The 17,042-nt window shown below is 41.2% G+C and overlaps 1 protein-coding gene across 1 annotated transcript in view; it reads right to left on the reverse strand.

The window, feature by feature from the left end:
* DENND4C (DENN/MADD domain containing 4C) overlaps positions 1-17,042 on the reverse strand; it is an 86,262-nt gene that overhangs the window by 52,447 nt on the left and 16,773 nt on the right. The window contains exons 2-6 of the mRNA XM_015427780.1: positions 12,961-13,282; positions 11,045-11,297; positions 9,071-9,140; positions 3,917-4,086; positions 2,161-2,402 (exon numbers count right to left, since the gene is read on the reverse strand). Of these exons, the coding sequence (XP_015283266.1) occupies positions 2,161-2,402; positions 3,917-4,086; positions 9,071-9,140; positions 11,045-11,297; positions 12,961-13,265 (1,040 nt within the window). The 5' untranslated portion in view covers positions 13,266-13,282. The remainder of the gene's footprint in view (positions 1-2,160; positions 2,403-3,916; positions 4,087-9,070; positions 9,141-11,044; positions 11,298-12,960; positions 13,283-17,042) is intronic.

Genomic DNA, 17,042 nt, shown 5'->3' on the forward strand with positions numbered 1-17,042 from the left:
TCCAGTTCTCTCTCTCTTATGTATAGCTTCCAAGCCAATGTTTGCTAGATTCTGCATCACTGAGCTCCTGATGAACTGTAGCAGAAAGAAACTAATGGCATGAATGTTTCCCTTCTGTACTCAGTCAGGGGCTCTCAAAAGGGGTGCAGTCAGATACCTAAATTTGAGTTTTAAAATGTTCTTTCAAAGCATCTTAAATTTGCAATAGCAATCAAAATACAGAAAGAAACTGACTATGATTCATCTTTGTGGCAGGGGACTGGAACAGGCAACACAATCTAGTAAAAATGATTCAGTTCAATTGAAAGACACTAAAAGTGTAATCCTAAACCAGTATATGCAAAAGAACTTACTCCCAGGAAAGTGTTCTTAGGATTGCAGTGTAAGGCAGGTTTTCCTTTCCTACTGGAGTATAAATAGGACTTAAAATGTTTAATTTTGGCAGGATCCTACCCACTACTTTTAACAAATGGATGTGTTATCCAAAATTCATCTCTACATATCCTGGCTCTTCCTCTTGAATGGCTCAGTGATCTAGTTTTCAATATTTTCTGTAAGCAAACACACTACAATTTTTGGCATATACATCTGTGGAGGAAGAAAGCACTTTAAGATGAAAGGAAACCCAACATGGGGCCATGAAGGGCCCCCTGAGTGTATCATTTCACAGAATATGCAAAAGAGAAATGTTCAGTAGGGCACTTTAACAAAAGGATTATAACGGAATATAATGCAATTGCAAAGGAAGTCGCTACTATAAAGGATATGATGAGGGGCTGTGGTTCAGTGATAAGAGCACCTGCTTGGTATGCAGATGGTTCCTAGGTTCAATTCCCAGCATCTCCAGTTTTTAAAAAGAACCAGATGATGTGGAAGACCTCTAACTGACACCCCAGGTTCTGCGTAAACAATACTGATAGATGGACTGATAGTCTGATTCAGCAGAAGGCAGCTTCCTGTGATGGTACTGTAGTCTATTGTATCATCTCTCTTGTTTATTGCAATGTCCTCTACCTTTGTAAGCCCCCTTCTTCATTATGGCATGTCATGACTTAGACAATTTTGTTTGCATTGTTTCCCAGTTCTGAATTTCTATTGCTACTGTATTGTTTACTGAAGTTCTTTGCTGTCTGATTGAATTGATTCACATACTTTGTAGTCCATCTTGAGTCTCAGTGAGAAAGGCAGGCTACAAACGATGAGGGAGGAGGGACAATGATGAAATCCACTCAAGCATATATACCGCTAAAGCTTTAGTCCTATAGGAGCCACATAAGTGAATACTAACTCCTGTCCCATATATCACTTAATGTTTAAATCTAGTATGTGCACCTTACATTCCTTTGAAATGCCATGCCTCTCTATTAATTTCCTCGGTGTCTTAAAGGAGCCAGATTTTGGACTGTAAGAGGAAAGGAAGCTGGATACATATTGGCACGAAAAGGGAAGCGATGATGTCGCAGGTGCTGAAGCGGGTGGTTCTGTATTCCCTACTCCCGTTTTCAACTAATAAAAAGGGAAGCGATGATGTCGCAGGTGCTAAAGCCGGTGGTTCTCCTGTATTCCCTACTCCCGTTTTCAACTAATTCACACACACTTGAGGGCAGAAAGCAAAAGGAAGAAGGCAGCTAGGAGGACAGTGTTTTCAGTCCAGAGAATGAAGCAGTGGCATCGCTACTGCTATGGTGATGGCAACCTCATCTAGGTCGACTGGTTACTCCAGCAGCATCCTCCCATCTGTCCTTCAGCAGAAATGCAGCAAAAATGCACAAAGCCAGAAAACAACAGGATCTGCTCCTTTCATAGTACAGGGGGACAGAGAAGAGTACAGCATGAACCCTCTCACAAATTCCGCTGCTTTTGCTTTGGGACCCCGGCCCATGCTTTCCCATATGGAGATTTGTTAAACAGCTTGCTTTTATTGTGTGAGCGTCAATAAATAAGTGCACAAAAGCTGAAGCAAAATGAATCGCTCAGGTGCCATAAATCCATCGGCTCACAAGCAGAATAAAAGGCAGATACTTTTTCCAACAACCATTCATGGCACGTACCACACATGGTGATCAAAAATAGCAAAAAAGAATACATTACCATAATCGCTCACTTTTGGAGCCAGAACTACAAAAACTAAGGAGCTGCTTGGGAAAAACTCTCACTTACTTTTCAATGGGAAGAGGATGAGGTCCAGACACAGACAGCTTGTAGATGAACATAAGGAATTTCCTGAAGGCCTCGAAGAAAGGCCACTGTGAGAGTAGGCAGATGCACTTGTTGGAATTTATGGACTTGGAGGTAACCACCTTTCTCTCTACAGCAGTCAAGAGGCCCAATTGCATGTGCTGCTTCTCTGTTAGCAGCTCTCGTGAATACGGCTCATAAAACTGGATAGCAGCACCATACACCTAGAATAATGGGGGAGAAAGATGTGAACAGGGTAGAGGCACAAAAGTACTTACATCAAGCAGGGTGGGGAAGGAGGAGGAGAATGGGGACAAGAGAAAGACTCATGAGTTTTCCTTAGCTCTCTTCTAGTTCTATTTTTTTCCTGAAGGCTGCAAAAAAGGGTGGGGGTGGGATTGCTACAGAAGGACCCTTTATTTCCATCCCTGGCACAAGGCTCACAGCTCACAGAGGCTCACAGCTTATCTGTCCCCTAATCCCTGTGGGATACAAGATGAAAGGTATAGATAGGAACTCTCAGGCTGGGGCAAGTGATGCTGTGTATTCTTGGTGCTTGGGGGGGGGGCAACAGTGGGAGGGCTTCTAGTGTCCTAGCCCCACTGTTGGACCTCCTGATGGCACCTGGTATTTTTGGCCACTGTCTGACAGAGTGTTGGACTAGATGGGTCATTGGCCTGATCCAACATTGGCTTCTCTTATGTTCTTATGTTATGTACACAGCAATATATGTAAACAAGAAAAAAATGCATGTGCCCTCTAATGAAAATGGCATAGTGGTGAAATGCTTCAGAATTTTGAAGGGAGGTTCCAAGAAATGATTGATTCTCCATTGGGAATCACTGAGGATTACTGTATCTGAATATACTTTATGGATGTCTACGTGTACATTTGAAATGTTGAATCCAGCAAAATTATTGGAACGGATTTATAACCGTGGGTCCGTTGAGTCAGCTGGCAGAGACACTACTACATCCTTACAGTTCAAGGACTTTTTTGAATGTATTATTACTAATTGTTTTTGGAAAAACTCCACCTGTGAATTTCTAAGGTAAAGGTTTCCCTTGCTCGAAAGCCAGTCAAATCCGACTCTAGGGACGTGGTGCTCATCTCTGTTTCCAAGCCGAAGGGCCAGCACTGTCCAAAGACATTTCCATGGTCACGTGGCCAGCATGACTAGACGCTGAGGCGCACGGAACCCTGTTACCTTCCCACAAAGTGGTACCTATTTATCTACTTGCAATTTCTTGCTTTTGAACTGCTAGGTTGGCAGGAGCTAGGGCCAGAAACAGGAGCTCACTTTGTCATGCGACACTCAGGTCTCAAACTGCTGAATTTCTACCTCCCTAATCCCTGTGGCAGAGATTTCAAGGTGGGAAAATGGGGCTGATGCCCCCCTTGGGGAATGGTGTTCAGAACAGCCACATATAGCATATGAAAGAGCCACAGGGGTCCAAGCTATTGAGTTCCAAGCTATTGAGTGAACTGGCACGAACAACTGAACTGATTGCAACGGACATATTTCAGTGTATATGTTTTCAGGACATATCTTGAGTAGACCTTCTAGGATTTATATCCTAGGACAAAAATATTTCAATATTTGTGTTACAACAACATAATTCACAGGGCTAAAACCCAACAGATCAATATAACTGCAAAATAGTACTTCTGTAGTTATATTTTATAGTTATATAAGATCCAACATGCTAAAATAAAATGCTACGTAGCTAAAATGTACCTTCTCAGCAGATGAAGCAGTAAGAACAAACGTTGAGAATACAGGTAGTGGATATTTGGTTTGAGGGTCCCAACATTCAATAGTAGCTCCCATTGGAAGACAGAAAAGAGGTACAGATTCTGACAAAGGGAATGATTCATAATCATCTTCTGGATATCTGAATATTAAGCCTTTTAAAAGAAAAAAAATCCATCCTTTACAAAACAGAATTTGCAATAAATAAATACAAAAATACAAACACACAATCCTGCACAGAGAACTGTGTAGTACCAGAAGGTAAATCTCATTAATCCATCCTAGGTTAACAAGATCTGAAACACTTTCACAAAAGAAAAATTAAAATTTGCTTCTACAGTTGCTCCAAAGGCTTCACATTGTAGACTTCTAAATGAAAATTTGACTTTAAGCCATAAGGGGTCTGCATAAAGTTTCAGGTAATATCTGTCTATGACTTCTAAAGCTATATTGTGCAAATATAATTCCAAAGAAGAAAGTGAACTTTTGCAGGCAATGAGATAAGAGGTGCCCTGCTGCATCGGAACACTGATCAACCTAGTCTAGCATCCTATTCCACACAGGGACCAATCAAGTGCCTTGGAGAGCCAACAAACAGGGCACAGAGGCCAAAGCCATCTCGTAATATTGCCTCCTAGCACTGGCATTTGGATGGGGAGGTTCCCTTCAGTCATCATGGCTAATAGCCATTGATGGACCTGTCTTTCATTATTCTGTATAATCCCCCTTTAAAGCCACCTATGCTAGTGGCCATCACTTCATCCACAGCCAATGCATCTCACAATTTAATTATTCATTGAGTAAAGTAGCATTTCCTTTTGTCCATCATATATCTGTTGTTAACCAGATTTAACGGCTGCCCCTGAATTCTAGTATTCATGGGACATGGGGGGGGGGGATGCTCCCTCTCCACATTTTCCACTACATGCATTTTATAAACATCTATCATGTCCCCACCATTGGTGGTCGTTTTTCTGAACTGAAGAGTCCCAGACTTTTTAGTCTGGGTTTTCCAACCTTTAATCACTTTGATTGCCCCCTTCTGCACTGTGTCCAGCTCTGCAGTAACTTTGAGATACAACAACCAGAACTGTACACAGTATTTTGAACCAAAGATCTATACGTTACTGGCAAATTTATTTTCCATCAGTTTCCTAACAACCTCAGCATGGAGTTTGCCTTTTTACTACTCCACAAACTGAGTCAACATTTTCATCAAGGTATCCATTACAATTCCAAAATCTCTTTCCCTCTCAGTCACTGCCAGTTCAGACTCCATTAACATACATTTAAAGTTAGGATTTTTTTGTACCTACGTACATTTTTTTTTAATTATAAACATTTTATTAAAGTTTTTAGAGATTAATACACAATCCATTACCAGATTAGAAAGCATAGAACCATGAACATCCAAAAAAGATGCAACTAATACAAAGTTGTAAAACATGTACAATAGTTTCTACTCTGTACAGAATCTATAGCATATATAACAACCTGTTGAATGACATAACAAAATAAATTTTGAGTGTTGCTATACAGTGAATCACTTACATTAATCAATAATGCGAAAAATTACTGATCTAACCCATTTATGAAATTGAGACCATTCGGATATGATAAACTGTTGTTGAGATAGATAATTTAGAACTGGGTACCACTTTCCAGTAAATGATGAGTGTAATGACAACTGAACATTCGAGTTTATTTGCACAGTGACAGAATCCATAAGATAATGACACCATAATTTCCTAAACCAAACCTCAATGCTTGGTGGTTGTGCATCTTTCCAATAAGACGCTATGGCAGTTTTGGCACACCTACGTACATTGAACTTCATTTGCCATGTTGCTGCCAACTCATCCATTTAACAAGATCTTGTTGGAGCTCTTCATAATCCACTTTGGCTTTCACCATCCTAATTTGTATCATCCACAAATGTTGCCACTGCACTTCTCACTCCCAATTCCAGACTGTTTATGGACACACTAAATAGCACTGGTCGCAATAAAGTGACCCCCACCACTCACTTCATTCCATTGTGAGAATTGTCGATTTAGTCCTCTTCTCTGCTTCCTGTCATTTAACCAATTTTTAATCCATAAGAGAGCTCATCCTCTTAACCCATGACTAAGCTTTGGTGAAGTAGTGTGCCAAAAGCCTTTCTGAAGTCCATGTGTAATGGCTACCAGACCATTCCTATTCACATGCTTGTTAACCCTCTCAAGGAACTCCAAAAGGCTGATAAGGCAGAACTTTGCTTTGCAGAAACTATGCTGATTTCCCCTGAGAATTATTAAATACACTGAAGAACAAAGCCTGCTATCATTAACAATAGTTTCTACTAATTTACTCAGAACAGACTTTATATTAAGTAGTCTGTAATTTCCTGGATCTCCTTTGGAGCCCTTCTTTTTTTAACAAACAAAAACTGTTAACATTTGCTATTTTCCAGTCCTCCAGTAGAGAAGGAGGATTTTTAGCAACAAGTTCCATACACTGGCTAGAAGATCAACAGTTTTATATTTGAGTTTTTAAAGAATCCTAGGGGGTATGCCATACAGAGTCAGAAGCTTAGTAGTTTTATAGTGTCTTATTGAAAACTTCATCTCTTGTAACGTCTATTTGACTCAATTCTGTGTACACCCTTTCTGAAACAGTGGCTCTGGTGTGGGTATCCATCACCCCACATTTTCCTTGGTGAAAACAGAGTCGAAGAACTCTCGGTTTCTCTACCATCTCCTCACTTTCCTTAAGAAATTATTTCATGCTTTTTTCATCCAACAGCCTTCCTGTTCAGTTCCCTGTCCCCAATTTTTTTGACGGAATGCTTATTAAAACAATCAATGTGTTCCTCAAATTCTCTTTTTGCTCGCCTTGTTGTCAACTTACTTTTGTTGCTCACCTTGTTGTCAACTTACTTTTGTTTTGCCAGAACCTATGCTCCTCTCTGTTCACTTCAGTTGGATAAGCTTCCAATTTTTAAAACAAGCCATCATGTTCTTATGGCTTCCTTCACTTGAGTCATTAGCCATGTTGGCATCCTTTTGGTAGTACCTTCCCTAATGATAAAGTATGCATGCATTCTATCCCAGCTTGAATTGATGGGATTTTAAAATAGTTTTTAAGCATGCTGAAAGGATCTGACTCTTTTGATTTTCCTTTCAGTTGACCAGTCCCCACATTTTTATAAAGATCCCTCTTTTGAAATCAAATGTGATAGATATTATCTATATCTCACACTTGGTTCCCAGCAGAGCTCAAGACCAGATCACTGCTCCTCTAGTAGGATCCATGATCAGCTTTTTCTAATGCCCTTTTTAATGATATCTAAAGTCCTTATCTCTGTGGAATAGGTTGAGCATATAATTTATCCAATCAACTTAAGGGTAGTTAAAGCCACCCATTACTACAGTGCTTTCTGCTTTAGTTACCTCCCATATTTCCTTCTCCATCTCAAGATCACCCTCATAGTTTTGGTCAGGCAGGTAATACTATACTTCCAAAGGCCCAAGATACAACTATAGTGATTCCCTTATTTGACTCCGATACAAAAAGCAACTCTATCCTCCAACTCATCCTTCCCTGTCCCATCTATAGAGCCTGTATTCAGGGATATCCTACTGAATTACCCCATTCCACTAGGTTTTTAAAATGCCCACAAAATCTATGTTGCCATTTAATGCTGAGTACTCCAGTTCTCCCATCCTGACTCAGAGTCTTCTAGCATTTGGCAGATAGACACCATTAGCTTGTTTCCTCCTCCAAGAATCCTTGTCACTTGTAATCCATTGACCTTCCTCACATGGCCATCATTTACCACCCTGGTCTTATTTTCAAGTTCTAGCCAGTTCCCACAAACATTACCTTAAACACTTGCCCCATCATACCTTAGGGATAAGTCATCCCAAATAGGAGGCTCCCCAGCTCCATCGGCTTTGCCCCGGGGGTTGGTTTAAAAGCTGCTTTGCAGCCATTTAGATATCAAGCACCAACGGTCTGCTTCCACTTTGGTTCACATAGAGTCAATCTCTTTTGGAGAGATTTGGTTGTCCTATAATGTTTCCCTATGCCTAAGAAATCTATACCTTTCCTCCCAGCACTACTTACTCATCCACGCATTCAGAGCCACAACTTCTCCCTGTCCAGCTGGCCATGCACTTGGAACAGGTGGCAATTCTGAGAACGCTTTGAGGTATTCTATCAACTCTTTCTTCGGCAAAATAAAACATTAACACACATACACCACACTTGCCCAGCTACTTCACACACTCAGTATGCTTACAGCAATCAGATAGTATATAGATTTCCAAGGCTTTCTCATATTAATACATGAAGCCTTTTACCAAGTCGGACCACTGGCTTATCAATGTCAGTACTGTGTACTCTGACTGGTGGCTGCTCTCCAGAGTCTCAGGTCCAGGTCTTTTACATCACCTACAGCAAGTTCCATTTCATAGAGAAGCCAAGGACTGAACCTAGGACCTTCTGCATCCAAAGCAGATACCCACTGAGCCACAACTTCTTTCCCTTTCTCCAAGGCTACCTTCAACAGTTTCTGAACTGTTGACTTCCCTCCCTATATTCACCAAGGTAAGGAACTCACCTCTGCATACTGTTGTGCTTTCTGATCAACCCATCAGATCAACTTAAGTGACCTTTCATCTGTATTGTCACTTCCAATCACATCCTGTGGGTCAGGCAGAACTCCATAGTTTGTCCCCCATGTCTCAACAGCTATCCACTTCCACATACACCAACTTGCCAGGTGGTCTCGGTAGGCACAGGGGAGAGCAGCAGCCCCCACCTCATACTGGTATCATTAGCATCTTTGGGACAATAAATCCAGACTGACTTTCTTGGCTTCTCCTTCATAATACAGTGAACATGCCAATACGCTTCTGTCATGCTATAATGAGGCTTGGATGTCTAATGCTGCAAAGCTCATTTTGAGTTACACATATAGTTAAGTTTTTGTTTAATAAAAGTGGGGATGGATCCAGGGTGGAATGTTAGGAGGTCTTTGATATGAAATAATTCCAATTCATTTACTTGAGACAGATTTAATACATTATAAAATAACTTCAAATAAGATGAAACACCTGCTAATATAGCTTCAGTTTATGAAAATAAATCCCTTACCAGCTTTATATGCAATTGAGTTAGAAGCTGGAACAGACTTCTTATAACAAATGTATACACTGGAGCCCCACTGTAAAGACACAAATTAGGTCAAATCATAATCGGAGAACACATACTGAACACTACACAATAACTCCTTATATTTTTAACCTTCTACTACTAAAAGCATCTAATGTTCCAAAGATCTGGTTCACAGATGCAAGCTAGTTACTTAACAGTGGATCCGTGAAATGATTTAACTGGAAAAAAATATATGCTGCTTAACCTGTAATGGCATATTTACATATGTATATCACCATGTAATGCTGAAGCCCTTAAGAGATAAGAATATGGAAACATTGTGGGTATCACAAAGGCAAACAATGTTGATTCTGCACGATGGCTACACCACAACAAGACAGGTGATACTGAGGTCTTGTAATGCAAATAAGCGAAATACATTCTCCCCTTTGGAAGTGTATACACTCCACACATATACTTTACGGAAAGTGGCACAAATATTCAACTGGCCAGCCTGATCTGCATACTTGGGGACACAAAAAGAGACAACTTTATAGAAGACTATACAGGGGAAAAACACTTCTATGAGTTGGATCCTACAGAGGATTGCCATTAATTAGGGGGAGGGGAGAGAGATTTGCATGCATTGCCCCTCCTGCTTGAGACCTGACTTCCCCCCTCCATGCTGTTTTTGGGAGTCCCCATCCTGTAGGAACAGCACGGGGGAGGGGCAGTACTTTGGGCTGCAGGTGAAAGGTGGAGCTGAGGAGGATGGTCTACTCCAGGTTTCTAGCATGTATAAAATAAAATCCCCAAGACATTTTTAAACAACATATTGCCCACACTGAAGAAAACAAGTCAACTTTTCACTTCCATTTAAATAAGCCATGATGAAGAAGGAAACATGGCTTTTTACCTTGATCAACACCACACTCCAGCTTTACAAATTCCACACTCCCCCCCCCCCCCCCCTTTTTTAAGGTTTGCTACTGTACTACTCTTAAATATGTTGGAATATGCAAGTTATACAGTACAGCCTTATGAGAAAGATCTGAAGTTCACCCTACAGAGGTACAGCTGAAGGACTGGTTGTTATCATAGTTAGATTAGGGACTTCCCATTATTTCAAACTGTGTCCTTGCTGTCTCCTGATTGGCTCTTCTGGAGACCTCCTGCTCCTGAAGAGCTTCCTGTTCTTATTGTTCCTCCTTCAGAAGTTAGACTAGATAGTTAAGGCTCTCTCTTTTTTATGTTCTATAACAGTTTGTTCTGCTTTACTAAACCTACTTTTCCCCCTCTAAACTGTCAATGCTCTTTTTTCCAGTTTGTGACATGTCATCTTCGGAGGGCTCCCGGGTGTCTCCCAAGGAACCCCCGAACCTCCTGGCCTCAGTGGGAGATCCAGAATGATCTGGACTTCCAAAGAGCCATCCTGGAGGGATGCTCTTGCAGGGGGCTTGATCTGGGGACTCTTGGATACAGCGGTATCTGAGTAGACCCCTCATCACTCCACAGCAGAGACCAGGAAGGGAGCGCTCATGGGCAGCCATTGGAGTGCGGAGGTACTATCGACCGACTTCAGGAGCTATACTCCAGCTAGAGAATCCTAATCTTCAACTTCTTGTTCTTACACCATGAGTACCTGAACTCTTGTAGATATCTCGAACTCTGGTGCTTTAAAGAAGGTCCATTTAAAATTTTAAAAGCCTGGGCAAAGAGAAAGGAATGGATGGAGGATTCCCCCCCCCCCCCCCCCCCACTTTGTGAGAATTAGCTGGCGCTCTCTTCGATATGATCCTGGCAGAAGAACCAGAGGAAGGAAGAAACACAGAGCTGTGGAAACTAAAGTGACACAAGCTGTACTTTGAATTAAGCATGCTAGGTAAGAGTGCAGCAGACACATCTTTGACATTTTTAAACGTCAGTAATGAACCCCGAAAGGCCAATGTTTTAAAATTAACATATTCTCCTCACCATGCCACAATTCAAATTCTTATCAACTTTGCAGAAAGTATGAGGAGGAGTTTCTCCTTTGCTGGTTACAATAACACAGACGTCGGTAACAGCCAAGGAGTTTTGGGGTCGCACAGGAGGAGCCCGCCGGTAGGTGATAAAGATTCGTTGGGAAGAGGCTGAACTGTTATTGACATTAGCGCAGCGACCATAGGGAGTAGCCTGGATCACTTCACAGCCTGGCATTAAACGCTCCTTCCCTTCATATAAAACTCTGCAGGTGAGAGGGAAAAGTGGGACACAAACACTTCACACACAAAATCTTATACTATTAATCAATGCACCGTACAATAAAGCCCTCTCAAAAACCACTCTTTCATGTAAGGGACAGAGATCCTCAAAATGAGGAATTCCAAACACTGGATACTTTTATCCCTTTTGTTTAAAAAAATTTTGTTTACAAAGCTACTAACAAATGGCGCTATTGTTTCATTGTGCTGGCTGACATATACTAACAATGCTTACACCTGCTGTGGTTTGTCCTTTTACATTTATACATAATATAGCAAGAATGCAGCAGTACATATACTGAAGTATTTTAAATGGGGGCAGGTTTTGGCAAAAAAACTTAGGAGAAACTAGTCAGTTTTGACACTTTGAAGTGTTTCTTGCTGAGGGCACTGTTACACTGGACTTTTACTTAAAATCGATCATCCTAGATTTCTAATCATAAACTTCACAAAAATCCCACCTGCTTCATGGAATTGTTAGCAAGCCGAAGATGCTAAGTAATGCAGCGGCAAGCAATTTTTTATTAACTCGTTTAAACAAAAAATGATCCTGAAACAAAATTATTTTTTTAAAAAATAGCTTTGCAGTTGTATACAGTAAATGTGGTAATGAAATTAATTAGCAGACAGATGGTGCAACTATGTAAGAACACCATAGCCTGGGAACAATGTACTCTCTAGACCACACAAAGTAAGATTTGGCTAATCAAGTTCAGACCTGCAAGTATGCACAGCCATCCCATTTCCAGGTGTGCACTAGAACTTGCTGCAGAACTACTGTTCTAATAATCCAGTTCTAAACACAATCACAAGTACATCCACTGTTGTAGCATGTAGCATTACACATGGTACACTGATGTCCCAAATCTAGCACAGGTGTACCAATATAAACATGCTAGCATGATCTGCCAACATCAGGTCTAGCACATGAGTTCTACGCAACACCCATGCTTATTAACAGATATGCATGGAACAGAACCCTGTCTAGATCCCCTATGTGCCACCCTTTCACCACCTCAGAGAGGGCTGTGCAAGCTGGCATTCTGGAAGTTCTTTGGACCAACACAGCCACACAGACCCATATCATCTGAGTAGATTACAGGAACTGAAAGCTGTGGGTTGGAGGTGGGATGAGATAAAGAGGCATCAGGAGTATACATGCAGGGCTCACTTGTAATAGTAAGAGCACAATCCAACCACAGTAAGGTATTTCCCACCTTCAGTTGACACCCAGTAAGAGCACAATCCAACCACAGTAAGGTGCCCACCTTCAGTTGACGCCTAGAATTACTGAATATTTGGGTTCCCAAGACAAGTTTCATTACATGTAAGCCACAACTAGCCTACATCATTGCTCTCTTCAGTTTGCTCTAACTTTTTCACTTACTCCGATTCACTAAGAAACAGGCCCTGAACATTCAAAATGTGGTCCAATTTGACAAGGGAGAAGATTACATGTAAAATCGCCACCAGCATTTTCTTCAGGCACTCACAATTTGGATTAGACCAGATTCCTTAATAGTGGAGTTTTAGTATTAAAACATTTTAAATAATACCTTAACTCTTCCCTCTGATGCATTTTCAAACAGATTCTTTTCTATTTCACCATGACCTTACTGCCTATAAATCAATTAAAAACCATCTCACCCAACATCAGTAAGAGGTGGTTTCTCCCTGCCCCTCTTGTAGCAAAGAAAAAGCTCTGGGCTTTTAAGACTCCCATAGTTCAAGTTGGCTTGAAGTGCTGTGGGTGTTGATTCAACACAAGTGTAACCTTCAGGGACTGTTTCACCCGCTGATTTAATAATGATAGCAAGATCTGTAATTGGAGCCTTTGGACCAATCGACTTTGTTTCCAAGCGATTTACTTCTTGATCCAGAAGTGTTGATGTATCAGTGAGTCCTGCCACTACAAAGTAGTCAGCCACTCTTGGGCCTTTATCCTCTATCATAGCTGGGGCTGAAATTCCTAGGAAAGAATAAAAACAAATATCAAATTGTTGTCGAAGGCTTTCACGGCCGGAGTTCATTAGTTGTTGTAGATAAAACATGCACTTCAAGCAAATAACTACTCCAGGAATGAAATCAGAAGAGAGATTAAACCAAAGGTAAAACAAACAACTAAGGAATAACAGTCTCCCACAGGAAAAGTGTTTTTGCCACATATCAAAGGCATCACTGATCAGATGGGAAAACTTATGAAAAAACACAACCTACAAACAGTATTCAGACCCACCAGAAAAATACAACAGATGCTACAATTGGCAAAAGACAGAAGAGACCCCCCTCACTTCTGCAGGAGTATACCGCAAACCCTGCAGTTGTGGACAGGTTTACATTGGGACCACACAATGTAGCATCCAGGCAAGAATAAAAGAACATGAAAGACACTGTAGACTTGGCCAACCGGAAAAGCTGGACAACACATCCAATTACCATGTCAGATTACACAGGGAAGCCATTGAAGTTCATAAATATAAACACAATTTTAACAGGAAGGAAGAGAGTTTAAAAATAAATAGGACATGGTTTCCAGTCCTGAAAAACACAAAATGTTCTACATCTTACAACAGTACTACAGATTAGAATTTCACAAGCCAATCCATATGCAAAAGAACCTCCTCAGGAAAGCTCCTTCATTAGCATTTCACAGCCTGGGAAAGTCTTACAAGTTAATGACTCAGCCCTACCCCAGCTTCCTGAGTAGATATAAATTACCTGCCTAGCATTTTTCTTTTCACATTGACACAGAGCGTACTCCATCTTTCTGTGTAATACCTCTGAGGATGCCAGTGACAGCTGCTGGCAAAACATCAGGTACTGCAATGCCAGGACCATGGCCATATAGCCTGGAAAATCTACAACAACTAAATATCAGATTAACACACATGGTTTCCAACAGAGTCAGTAGGTCACCTCCATTAGCAGAGACAAGGGCATGAATCAACCTTTCCAGAATGCTGATTAAATCTACCTCTGTGTACTAAGCAAACATGGTAAGAGATTTGATTTGCAGTGCTCAAAGGATGACAAGTGTGCGTATTTGTACACTCATAAACTAATGAAATTTGACTTTATGATTTCTTCATCCCAAAGGAATGCAGAGAAGACGCAGATGGACATTTGGTAGAACTCCTGTAACTTTGCTATCTCCTTACATTCTAGTCTCTACAAAAGGGAATGCAATCTATATTTCTAAAAGCAATGTTAACCTGCTCTTGGTAAGCCCCCCCCCCCAATGCCCTGCTGTTTGCCAAGAGGAATCTGACAAACCTATAGCCAGCAAATGTCATCATTCAGATATACGATCCATGTCAGAGCAAAAGGACTGTCATCGACTTACTTCTTTAAAACTTCTTTCTATTGCAAGAAGGAAAATCCTTGCATCAGAAAATTAATACTTTCTTGTATGTATGTTTTCCTAAATGCACAAGTTGCCCCAAATATTTCTTACAACCACTACATAGCTCAAAGACAGTATTATTTTTATAAGTTTGGATACTTGGAGGGGGGGGAGCAAACAGCTAGGGTTCATCTGGCTACCCAGTTTGGTCACTGCTGAGCAAAGCCTTCAGCCTAGATTTCCACCTTATTCCACAAGCCACTGAGCTATACCAGTCCCAATCCCAGCTCACGGGAGTATTGGGATGTAGTATATCATATACCTATACGCCGTAAACAGAAAGAACACTATAACCATTACATGGCTGCGGTCACACGCAACATTAGCCACGCAAGAGATACGGAAGACAAGCGGAGTTTCCGGTCGCGATCTCACCAGCACATCTGGGAAGCGTAGTGCTTCCGTGGCACAACTGAGGCTTCCTGCCGAAAAAGCGCAGCAAAAAACTAGTACCTTGGAGGTACTAGTTTCCAGAAACTGCGGGGCAAGGGCGGGCGTCTGATCGCGTTTCCGGTGATATCCGGCGCCCACCCATGTCCCCTTGCGGAAAAGGGTTTTTTCCCCCCCACGTCTCCGTGGATGCGCACACGCACCCAACGGAGCATGCGCATTCGTAGTGTACACAAAAAAAGAAAACCAGTTCGCCGCGCCGCGCGCTTCTTCATTGCGCGCAGACGTGTGTTGTGATCGGCACACCTCCCTTGCCATGGAACCTCCACAGTACCTCCACAGAACCTCCACAGTAGGTCTGATCGCTTTACTGCATGTTAGTTTGCCCCGGGGCAAACAGCCACACTTCTCCTCTGCAGTTTCCTGCCCGTGTGGCAGGGGCCCATATATCCTTTAGATACCTATTCTAAGTGACTCAGAAAGAAACTATCTCCTCCTTTCTTATAAAGCTACCACATGTAGGATCCTCCATTTCCTCTTCTGCTCCTTCCCTTCATGACAATACCTATGCTACCATTCAAACTGCAGCAGCACAGAACTATTAGGAGGAAGTTTTTATATAAGCAACTCTTGTCTTATGAGTTCTGAATGCAAACGACCTCGTATCAGGAAATATTTGCTCCGCAGATTGGGTTAACATAAGCTCGTTTTCCTCATGTTAACACTACAATTGAAGAATACCTGGTGAAAAGGCAAAAAGCCCACAGTTGGTTTGGTGGGAGTCTGTACTATAAAAAAACAAAAACAAAGAAGAACACAAGACTACTGAAGTTTTAGAAGGTGCAAAACGCTGGTTGAATGAATGACAAACTCCATGTCTCCACCTTACTATTGACAATTAAAATATTTCTCTCTTCTCTCTACTTATGGCTAAAATGTTACACTTTTCATCGCAAAAATCCTTACAATTTTGTTCACATTTATCACCTAGCCAAAAAGAGAACAGTATAAATTCATATCTTCCTGCCTGTGCTTGAGATGCTTCTATAGAGGAACGTTTATTTACTGGTGTGGAGAGGGGGCGTTGAGACTTACTGCAGTACAGAAGGACAATAGATAATAGGTACCTTGGTGGCAACACTTCTGAATTCTTGATATGCTATTCACACATACTACACAGCTGCTATGAACAAAACCACCAAGTGTGCAGGCCTGATATCACACTCCTTGGCACCCTTCTGGTAGAGTGCTGATTGTGTTTTATATTGCAGCCATGTGAGATAATGCAATGGAGAAAAAATTGTGTGTAACGGGAGAATATCTGCCAGTTCAAGACAACAACCTCTCGTAAGACTCGGGTTAAATTCCAATTGTACAGAAGTGTCCTTAAGCTAACTATTGACTTACTTTAAGAAAACAAATTCTAGTATTCACAAAAATCAGTATTTGTTTGTCTCGCCTGCAGTTTAAATAGTAAACTGCTGTCTTGCCATCTTTTAGTCTTAAAGAACTCCCTGCTAGTTCAGCCCAAAGCCTTCTAAGCAGGGCTAATTACAGTGAGAAATTCACATTCTGAAAATGTGCCTGGTTCTGCTTCTTTTTGGTTATTTTTTTCCATATGTAGTAGTATGTTCAACAATTACAAACTTATTTATAAATAGTAATAATTGGATGCCGTCAAGTTGCAACTGACTGATGGCAAACCCAGGACCACAAGGTTTTCAAGGCAAGAGATAGGCATGTTTGCCACTGCTTTCTTCTGCCCAGCAACCCCAGACCCATCCGAGTACTAACCATGGCCAATCCAGCTTAGTTTCCAAGCTCTTGTGATATTGTGGTAGTCAGGGCTATTCAAGCTATTAATACATTTATCGTATTATATTGTAATATAATATACACTTGTTGATCTGCCAAAACCATCTTCCATAATAAATGG

This window comes from Gekko japonicus, unplaced genomic scaffold (assembly GCF_001447785.1).
Source record: "Gekko japonicus isolate JY-2015 unplaced genomic scaffold, Gekko_japonicus_V1.1 scaffold487, whole genome shotgun sequence".
Taxonomy (NCBI): Eukaryota; Metazoa; Chordata; class Lepidosauria; order Squamata; family Gekkonidae; genus Gekko; species Gekko japonicus.